Raw genomic sequence first — 11298 nt, forward strand, 5'->3', positions numbered from 1 at the left:
ATACTTCCTTTATCTAGTGATAATGCTGAATTCATTAAGAAATGAGAAACCACTTTCTATGTATAGTATTCCCAAGTACCCCATGCAATCCCGAGCTATTTAGCAAAACTTTTTTTCTTTTTTTTATTTCAGCATATTATGGGGGTACAGATGTTTAGGTTACGTATGTTGCCCTTGCCTAGCAAAATTTGCTTTAAGAATTTTCTTCCCCACTGCGTGAGGAAGGCACTAGCAGGGCCAGGGGAACTGAAGCCAGCACCTTTGCAAAGCATTTTGTTGCAAGGGCATCCCACTTTGTTACCTCCTTACTGGATGACTACAAAAATCAAAGAGAACGCCAAGCCACCCCCTTCCCCCCATCCCTTCATTTGACCCGACTTACTCCATGGAGTCGATGATTTTTTTGGGTTCCACAGGGCATGGATAGATGACTTCGTCGATGTGCTTCAGGTTACAATTAGAAAAGGCAGTAGAGATATGTACGAAGGCTTCGAGCTTTGGCATCTGACTAGCCATAAGCAGGAGCTGCTGGGTGGCAGTGACGTTAAGCTGCACGGCGTGTCTAGAGAAGATTAAGCAGAAGGAAATACAATGAGGTGAGCTGGCACCCAGTCTCGCTGTAACTGCACCCACTGGCATGTCTTATCAGATTTTGGTGGCTGTATCAAAGGAGCAGGAAGAAAACGACGGGTTGTGGCTATACAGTTACGTGATACTCAGAATGTGTTATATATTAATGATGTACTCTGTGTACATAAATCCTATTGACTGAAGCGCTGTATGTATTGTATTTGGAGATCACTTAGTTCTAATCAACTGGAAGGAAAAAAATCACAATCCTTTGAATTCATTTATAAAGGGGTTTCTATAAGCAGCCATTAAAACAACAAAAATAAAAAATTAAGCATCTTACTCAAGAAGTTGGGAAATGCAAATAAATTGGAGGGGAGCAACAGTGGATTTGTGATATAAGTTGCTATTATTGTAAAGGTCCAGGTCAGACATGAAAATTGATGTCAAAATTCTAAATTGTAGCTACTAGAATACAAAGCTATAGAAACACAGTGTGTGATGACAATGAAATAGTTCATTCCAGGAATACACATTTTATCCAATGTAAGGAAACCTACTGATCTAGTTTAACTCAAAAAGAGAAAAACTATATGACCATTTATGTATATTTTGAAAAAATTTTAAATAAAATTTAATATCCATTTCTAATTTAATTAAAGAAATTTGCTAAAATATGAATGAAATGATTAAACAATATATATTTCAATTTGCTAGCCAATGTCATGCTTAATAGTGAAAAGCTAGGAGCACTGCTTGTAAAGTCAGGGCTAGGAAGAATGCCTACCATCACTACCGGTACTTAACAGTGCTCTGAAGTACCAGCCTTGTCATGAGAGAGGAAAATGAAATTAATGAACAGACAAAAATATTAAAAAGACAGTTACAAAATCACTATCAGATTATATAATTGTATACCTGTAAAACAAACAGAAGCAGCTCTAGAAAAAAAGCTAGGATGGACAATAAGATAATTCAGTGAGGTATACATTTACGAAAATTACATTTAAAAAATCACTTTCCTATATATAAACAAAAATTAGAGAATACAATGGAGGAAAGGCATACATTCGAACTTGAACCTTTAAAAATATGTCAAATTAATCATAAATGAATATGTAAAGAAAGTGATAAAACTTCATTATGTGTCAGAATAGAGAAATCAAATAAATGGAAACACATATGTTGTTTGTGGATAGGAGTAATTAATATTTTAAATATTAAGTTTTTCTAAATTAACCTACACATACAAGGTAATTCTAATCAAACTCCCAAAATTTTTAAAAACTTGACCAAATTATTCTAAATTTAATTAAGAAGTATAAGTAGGTGATAATTGGAAAATTTTATAAAAATAAGAGTGCTGTGGGTATACTTGCCCTAATAGAATAAAAATTACAGTAATTAAAATGGTGTGGTATTGGCAGAGAAAGTCTGATTAAAGGAAGAAAATAAAAAGTTTAAAAATTGGAATTCAGTGTAATAATTTCTTTTCAAATAGAGTAAATCATTTAATAAATATTTTTAAGAACTAATCATCTGCTAGAAAGAGTAATAAACCTACTCTACTTTCACACCAACATCACTCTTTTTTAATAGAACTTTCCTGATATTCCTCTTTATAGCTAAATAAATTTTAAATGGATCAAAGATCTAAATGTAAAAATTAAACCATAAAAATACCTGAAGAAATTATAAATTACTATATAAAAAGAATTGAAAGACATAAATTGTTAAAACATTTTGAACCTTATAAAAACAAAGAATAAATTTGCCGAATCTTCTAGGAAGTCTTAAAATTAATAAGAAAAAATGTTTCAATAAAAAATGGGCAAAGAATGGTAAAACACATTTCACAAAAGAATAAGATGCCAATAAGCATTTAAATAGCAGTAACCTTTGTAATCATTAAAGAAATAAAAATCAGAACATGCAATACCATTTCTACTATCATATTGGCAAATTAAAAAAGAATTAAAGACTTCTAAGACATTTTGTTGTGAGTGTAAAAAAAAATGAGCATTTATGTGCACAGGGACAGTATAAATTTATACCTTTTTGAAGAGCAATTTACCAGTACATGTAAAAATGTAAACTGTTCATACCCCAGACACATCTGATATGCATCTGACAGTTCTTACTTCTTGGAATTTACCCCAAGAACAACATACAAAGGAACAAAAAAATTTACGCACAGGCCTGTTCACTGCAGAGTTTTTATAATAGTGAAAAATTAAAACAATCCAAATGTCCACCAACACAGAACTAGTTGAATATATTATATACATGTACATGTACAATGGAATATCATCATTATAAACTGTAATATTTATTGACAATGAAAGATATCCAAAAATATAATTGAGGTTACAAAACATTCTCAATAGGATGCCTTTTTTGTTTATAAAATTGAGCATATATCTATATAATCATAGATGCATAAAGAAAATTGGAATAGATGTTCTCTGCAATATTAAAAATTGTTTCTGGATGGTGGGATTTTGGTGAAGTTTTGTTTCTTTGTGTTTTTTTTTTTCGTTGAGGACTTTATTTTTTTTTACAGAAACCATAAAGAAAGTTACACGTATATGTGCCCATGCACACAAACAAGTATACAAGTCACAAGAGGGAAATGGGAACATACCTCAGCGGGTCATCAAAGCGTACAGTGGCGGCACAGTGGAAGACAATGTTTGTGCAGGAAAGAAGCTCCTGCATGTCCTCCTCACTCATGGCAAAGTCATTCTGATTGAGATCCGCATAAATAGCTCTGATCTTCTCATGCACATTTGGACAAACTTCTTTGACTTTCTCAAACAGCTGAAACATAAATATATTAATAGGTCAATATACAAAGATCATCATCATCATCACATTGTTCTTGTTTGTACTGACCCAATTCATTATACTTAAAAACTGGTTTTAGTTGTAATAATATTACTTAAAGAAGGCATTTACTCAAGAGCCATCTGCTTTATTTCATGCAGTTCAGTCAGTTTAGTGTAATTCCTGCTCATTGTAACTTGGGAAATATTTGAAAAAGTCAGTTCCAATAACAAGTAAGGTGTTTATTTTGAACTTTTCCTTTGAGGAGAAAAAGTGATAGTAAGTCATCCACATCCTGCCTTCATATTCTGTTACCCTTTAAGGCAGGCTTATGTTTACACATGGTGATAGTTTCCATTTTTGGCTGGGAAATAATTGTTTTCAATGCAAAATTACCAGCCTTCACAAATTACCAGCAGAATGACCAACAACTTGGTTAACCGGCCCAGATTAACAAAATGTCTTAGCAGCACAAACATAATTAGAAATTAACAAATCAAGCAGATTTATAACGAGTGAGACAAATATAATTTTTATGTAATCTCATTTTAATACAGCTGGCAGTTATTGTCTAGTAAGAGAATTATATGAGCTCATGTACTTTTTATGGGATAACTGATTTTTTTGATATTCCAATTTATTTATAAAGGAAAAAGAAAAGAGGACCGGCAGTTTTAACTTTTATTACAATTATTCAAATAAGATAGAGTCTCTACTTTCCCCACCACACAGAAATTCTTAGATTCAATTGGTATTTCCCATTTTCTCAGAAAATGTGATTGGTTCCAACCTATTTTGATTGAATGGAATTTTATTGTGGTGTTGGTATGGTATGTTAACAGTGAAGAAAAGAAAAGTAAAACTAAATGTTTAGAAAGGTTAAAAGCAGAGAAAATGAGTCTGTGGTTTTAATCATAATATAGTAGCAGAGACAGCCCCCTTTTCCCCCCTAAACCACAAAACAGGGCTTTCATCTACTCCTTGATCCTGAGTAGCAGGCTTCTCTCCATTAGAGACCACCCCAGGCTTTTTTATTGGGTAACAAAAAGTTGATCTCAGGTAGTCAGAGAGATCATGACTTATTTGTATCAGGTAAGACCATGTTCAGGGGCCACCCTGGGAATTTAATGGAGATGACTAGAGAAAGGAATTAAATTCACATTATTGGTCTGGCAAGTTAACATACCTCTGTCTACCATTTTCCTGCACTGTAGGGTCAGCCTTTCAGTGGGTGTTACTGCAATTCTGAAAATAGTTTGGAAGTTAGGTCAATCCTCAATGCTTCTTTGACATCTGGGATTGATAAGGTTGATAAAGTGTCCTAGGCACATTCTCAACAAAGAGGTCATTCTGTCTCTTCCAGAAAGATCTTTAACATTGCTTCTAATTTCAATCAATCACAAGTATGCTATAAATGTTTGCTTTCTAAACCAGATGTTATCCCTCCTGATAGATCATGTTAATTGTACAACATACGTTGAATATTTTTGGATAAGCTTATCAAAAATTTATACAATTTCTCTCTTTTTTGATAATTGGATTTGTAGAAGGCTAGTTTTGAGTCTGCATTATAGATTTCATGCACTGAAATTTATTTAGGGTTCTATGGACTCTGACTTTGGCTTGTGATGACTTCTGGCTACTGAGAACAGGAAGTGGAGGATGACTTTAGCATCCACCCTTCTCCCAGGGGGGGTCCTTACATATGATGTAACCTGCCATGCATGGGTTTTCTTTTGTCTTTGGTTTTTATGATTTTAAAAGGCAGAGGATGCTTTTATAGCATATTATACTTTCAAACAACCTGTGCAATGTTGAACACACCAAGATAACACATTTACAGCATTACTATTTTAGGAAATAATTACAATTTTAGGAACTAATGTCCCAATCTATGTTTTGTCTATTGATTTGTGTTTTCAAACAAGAGGTTGTATCTGAATGAACACAGGACAATTTTTAAAAGTCTGAGTTTTCTGATCTAGATAGTAGTTGATTTTGATAAGTTGAAATAAATCAATGAATAGGCTGCATCAATTCAAACCACAGTGCTAAATGAGGATTTCATTTTACTACATAGCCTTGCCTAATAATAGGACTTGCCCTGTCAGGAACTCGCCATACTGCTATAACTTCTAAAATAATACTCTTTAATTATTTCCACACCCTGAACAGAGTGCTAGAGATGACAGACAACTGCCAACCAACAGGCCAGTGGTTTTGGCCAGCACTTTTCAAAGAAGAGTTATCCACAAAGCCAACTGCATTGGAATCACTAGCATGTGTGTTAAAAATGTAGATTCCCATGCCCCAACCCATACCCACTAAATAAAAAATTACTGGGGCATACCAAGGAGTTTGTATTTCGCATCTAGTTTCCCAGCAGATTTTAATGCATGCAAATGAGAATTTCTCCAGTTAGAGTGTTAACATGGACAATTGCAGATGAACAAATGTGTATGACTCACTTCACTTTATAACCGCTCAGAACATTCTTCACGTTAGTGGTTTTCAAACTGTAGGCACAGAAAAATCAGGGAACCTAGTTAAAAATTATTTCTTTACACCATCCTCAGAGATCCTGACGCAGAAGTTAGGTGTGTAACCCAGGAAGTTGTATTTCTTAACCAGTTCTTCAGATGGATCAGGTCCAGATACCATACGTGGGGAAACACTGACTCTGAAAATTCACGTCTATTCTTTTTTTTTTTTTTTTCAGACAGAGTCTCACTCTGTTGCCCTGGCTACAGTGAGTGCTGTGGCGTCAGCCTAGCTCACAGCAACCTCAAACTCCTGGGCTCAAGCAATCCTCCTGCCTCAACCTCCCGAGTAGCTGGGACTACAGGCATGCACCACCATGCCTGGCTAATTTTTTCTATATATTTTTAGTTGTCCAGATAATTTCTTTCTATTTTTTTTTAGTAGAGACGGGGTCTCGCTCTTGCTCAGGCTGGTCTCGAACTCCTGAGCTCAAACGATCCGCCCACCTCGGCCTCCCAGAGTGCTAGGATTACAGGCATGCGCCACCGCGCCCGGCACGTCTATTCTTAAATTCGGGGCTTAAGTTTCTCCCTTCAGTTTGTAAATTCCTTGATTCTTGTTCATCTCTTTATGTTTGACATTATGCAGTTCACTGAAAAGATTCAAATTTCACTTGTTGAATTATAATAAATCCCTGTAAGAATAGTAACATAACTATGAATGGGAGCTTAATTGCTGAAAATGTTTGGTTACCAGCTCTTTTATGTTGGTGTGATGAAAGATAGCAGATAGCAACTGCTAAAAGGGGACACAAAGTGTTCCCTTCCTGTGTATTAACTGCCAATGGGAGCTCAAAGTGCTCAGAGCTGACCCTCTTTATAATAATAACAAGACTAAAGGACAAGATAAAATGGTGCAAATGGATCCTGGTTAGGCTCCAGCTCTTCTGAAAGTTTTTTTGTTGTTTTATTAATGTGAGAGATTAATTAAAGGTAAGAAAATTAGATAGGATAAAAATGAGTAAAAATACATATTTCAAAAATTTCATTGAAAACCCACCAATATAGAACTTAATTATTTTTAATTCTAAGAGCTTATCATATTCCTTCTCATTGTATAAAATCATAGATTCTCTATTCAATCAATTGCATAGGACTGAGAAGAGAAAGAGTTGAGTAACTACTTGCCATCATCACAACTCAAGCAGAGGAATTGCTGCTTTTCCATTTTATGAAACCTTGTTCTTGACAAGGGTAGGGCACATTTCTGTGGTCACTGAAAGATAACAGCTGGGAGGTGATCTAAACATTTAAAACTGTAACAAAGCTATAAATTTATCTTGGAAAGTTTGGGAGTGTTCCATTGATTTGACATTACATAGACAAGTATTTCCGTCTCTTAATTTGCTTTTAAACATGAGAGTATCCTACTTACAGGATAGTTACTTGTAGCCCAGAGGCAAGAGAGAAACTTTCTAAACCCTTAGAAAGAAAATTCACCAGAATGAGAAAGTCAGAACGAGAAATTTTTTGGTTTCGATAAACTCATTGGGTATGACTTCTGTAGTCAGACACTAGGACTGCATTTTTATTAGAAGCCGGAATTGGACGAGGGGCGGGGGCATCTAATTTATATAATGCTTTTGAAACCATGCAGAGGCCCTGAACTTGGACTCTTACGATCAACTAGTCATCCATGTGACCTCACTTTAGAAGTATCCACAGGAGGTTTGGCCTCTACTTTCTGGGGGGTTTTTGAAGGTAGTCGTATCTTTCCTAATCATGAGAGTCTTTGATCTTTATTCATTTTACTCAGTCCCTCTCTTCACATATAACTACACTATTTAGTCCCAGTAATCCACTAAAATTTGCTTAATATTTTTATCTTGTGAAAAAAGGGTAAAGACCTTTAAACTAAAGGGCAATCTCTGTGGAATATCTGGTATCCTAAAGTGAAACAGACATTGTAACATTTTTAAGAGAATTTTTAGAGTGTTGAGTAAAAGAAAATCAATGGATTCTGCAAGTTAGCTCTAAATTGAGAACAATTAAACGTAAGTGCATGTAAATTAAAGCAGAAAAGATATACCCGATGTACAGATTCACAAAATGTTAGAATTTTGCTAGTTCACTAGTAACTCCCATAAAATGTAAAGGATTAACCTGTAAGTTTTTATTGCATTAATAAGAACCACTTCTATAAGACGATAAGGCACCATGGTGTGGTAGTGAGGTTATCAAACTTTGGCATATACCAGGGTTGCCTGGGAAGTTGTTTAAACAAACAAATAACAAAAAACCCCCAGATGTCCTGACCTTGGAGATTCTCATTCAACAGCTATGAATTGAAGCTTGGGCATCTGTACTTTGTAAAAGCTCCCTAATGATTCTGATACACACTGAAAGTGAGAATCATTGGTGTATTGGAAAGAGCTTAGGTTCTTTAGAGTCACAAAGGACTGGGTTTGAACCCTGATTCTGCCATTTATTTGCTGTGTGACCGGGCAAGTTACTTAATCTCTTTGGGCCTTTGTGTCTTTATTTGCATATTTATCTAAAATGCCAATCACTTGAGTATCTTCCTCTGTGATCTCAGAGAATTAGTGATTAAGCATATATTATGCTTTCCTTAAAAACAATTTTGCATTTAACAAATTGTAGTTCACTTTGCTTAAGTAACTGTAATAAATGCTAAAGGTGAGACAATGTTCAATTCACCACCTCCTTGTGCTTTCTCCCCAGACCAAAGGTCAATTTCACAGTGTTCTTCCTTGAGCATAAGTTCCAGGGCTAGAAAGGAGCTAGGGTGGCTAGGAGGATGGACACCAACCTTAAGATTATTTCTGCTCTCCAACAGGAGTAGTGGCATCTCTGCATTTTCCATGTTAAAGGATGGAAAAGTGCTGTTACTAACCCAGAAGTGGCAAGCAATAGTTTCACCCTCCTAGTGATACTGTCATCCAAGGAAGCGGTTTCCCAGGGCAGGCAATGCATGCAGTAGGGAAAGCATGGGCTTCAGAGATAAGAGAACCGCATTCAAATTTCACTCCTTCAGCACAGATTACATAATCTTTGATATATGACAACTTCCTTGAATTAATTTCTCATGTGCGACGTACAGATAGGCATACTACAGAAATTTTTGAGTATTAAAAAGGGTAATGAAAGTCAGGTACTTGGCATGGTGCCTGCCACTTAGTAGGTCCTTAATCATAGGAAAAGCTGATGTCCACTTCCACAACCGTACCCCATTTCCAAAAGCTGTTAATCAGAAAGCTATGTGTGTATGTGTGTGTTTCTGTGTGTTGGGTCATGCCAAGGTTTCTCATTATATGGTGTGATCCACATACTTCTGAGAACTGAATGTATTCCAGAATTATGTTGAATCTCATGGCTTGATGACTTTTTCAATGAAATGATTATGGGCAATTTGAAGCTTTCAGGAAAAAGGCCTGATGTGATTAGAAGAGATTTTTAAAAAAGAAAAGAAGTTGAATATGTAAAATCATGCCAGTGATAATTGAATTAATTTCTTGTAAAAGAAAGTAAGAAAAAGATTGAAAAAATAAATTTTTCTGTTTCTGAAACTGTTTGTACATCCCTGGGACTAAATGAATTTCCTTCATTTTTTTTAAATTTTTATTCTTAAAAGAATGAAAATGGCTCACAGGGGAGAGGTTGAACATGCTTCAGATGACAGGAGTTGAGTCATTGGCAAACTGAAGACAAGTTACTTTTTTAAAAATGTACCTTTGTTAATCCTGGGAAATTTGAATTCCTGAGAAATTTATATTCCTTCTAGTTATCGCAAGTTTATAGAAGCCTCTTGCTTTTTGTGGGGTAGTTTCTTAGGAAAAATAAAAAATAGTAATGGAACAAAACTGGCTTTGGAAGTTTAAAATACAAACTTCTGTTTCTAATTGCCTTTGCCTTATAGATTTAACAGAATCATTAATGTCAATCAGAAATGCATTTTGGAAGTTGAGAACAAGTAGCACCTTTTTATACAGGGAAGCCTGGAGCAAAGATAAAAACCCTTTTTTTTTCCTTTAAAAAAGAGTCTTTGAAAATTAACAAGGAACTCATAAAATGAAATTAATACTTCTATTGTGTGCTTAATAATCAAGAATGTTAGATTGTTGGGCTTTTTTTGCAGGTGTTATTTAGTTCAAAGGTTTTTTTTAGTTCAAAGTTAATTTGTTTACCTGTTAGGGATTAATTTATCTTACACCTTCTAGGAACTACCAAACAGGGAAAGGATCCGATAAACTACTTCATAAAATGTTACAATCTTCCATTGTCTTAAATCTAATCATGTTCTGTGCACTGAGGACCAAGAGTGTAACCCTGCATGATTTATCACCCAACATTTTCTATTGTATTTCAAAGTTGATTTACCTGAGGGGCAACAGAAGTTTTATTGAATAATTCATATTTTCCAGAGAAGCTGACTTGAAGTATCCAGTGTAACCTGCCAAGCTCTGTCTTTGTTTATAAACCTACTCATTGATGACATTATTCAGGATAGTCCTTCCCTGGAAATCTTGAATTTTGTCTGGTTTTCTCAGACGATGCATTCTAAACCTGGTACAATATCATTGTAACCCTTCCCTCATATACTATTAATATGTACTTATATTATGTGTATTTTCTCTCTCTCTCTCTCTCTCTCTCCATATATATAAACACAAGGAAAGCCCAGCCATTTCTGGTACTCCGCCAGTGAAACATTTTTCAGATTCTGAGCTCATAGACTCTTAATATAATTTCAAGTACTTGCGGTTTTATTTTCCAGTTATGGATACTGTCTTGATGTTTTCATAAGGAATTATTCAGAGTGGATTATCACCACTCTAAGATCTTAAACAGATATATATGATTGTTGTAAAAAGAAACATATCTGTAGGGCACTAGAAACTTCAAAATGCTCTCAACGTTTCTTTGAACTTTACAACTGACTGGGTTATTTGCAATTCATTACCTATTATGGTGGGGAAGAGCCAAGGCATATTCAAGATAGCAATATATAATAAATAAAATATAAATTTCTCTATATAGACTTATTTCTGATACAATGGAAAGCCAATTGGTTCATAATTTGATGAGCCCATTTAACATATTGTTTCATTATTGTTTATTTGATCAGTCCTCTATTGTGGAACATTCAGACTTGATCCAACTTTTATTACTATAAGTAATACTACAATAAATATATCTGTACATTATTTGTGTGTCTCTGGTTGTTTTCTTAGAGTGTCACATTAATTATCTTTGTGAGAAAGTCCTCAAGCATTCTGTTATTAATTCAGACATTTTTCCCTCTCTTGCTATGTCCCTTCAAGTGCTCTGAAAACACTTAAGAAAGTTAATAATAAGTAAGAAAACTAATCCTCTAATTCTTCAGTCCCAGTTCTGTGTGGCC

The 11298-nt window shown here is 34.7% G+C and overlaps 1 protein-coding gene across 3 annotated transcripts in view; it reads right to left on the reverse strand.

The window, feature by feature from the left end:
- FAR2 (fatty acyl CoA reductase 2) overlaps positions 1 to 11298 on the reverse strand; it is a 142962-nt gene that overhangs the window by 26723 nt on the left and 104941 nt on the right. For all 3 annotated transcript variants that reach the window (XM_012641032.1, XM_012641033.1, XM_012641034.1), the window contains 2 exons: positions 3215 to 3390; positions 383 to 562 (listed from right to left, as the gene is read on the reverse strand). In XM_012641032.1, coding sequence (XP_012496486.1) covers positions 383 to 562; positions 3215 to 3390 — 356 coding nt within the window. The remainder of the gene's footprint in view (positions 1 to 382; positions 563 to 3214; positions 3391 to 11298) is intronic.

Source organism: Propithecus coquereli, unplaced genomic scaffold, assembly GCF_000956105.1.
Source record: "Propithecus coquereli isolate 6110/MARCELLA unplaced genomic scaffold, Pcoq_1.0 Scaffold16, whole genome shotgun sequence".
NCBI lineage: Eukaryota > Metazoa > Chordata > Mammalia > Primates > Indriidae > Propithecus > Propithecus coquereli.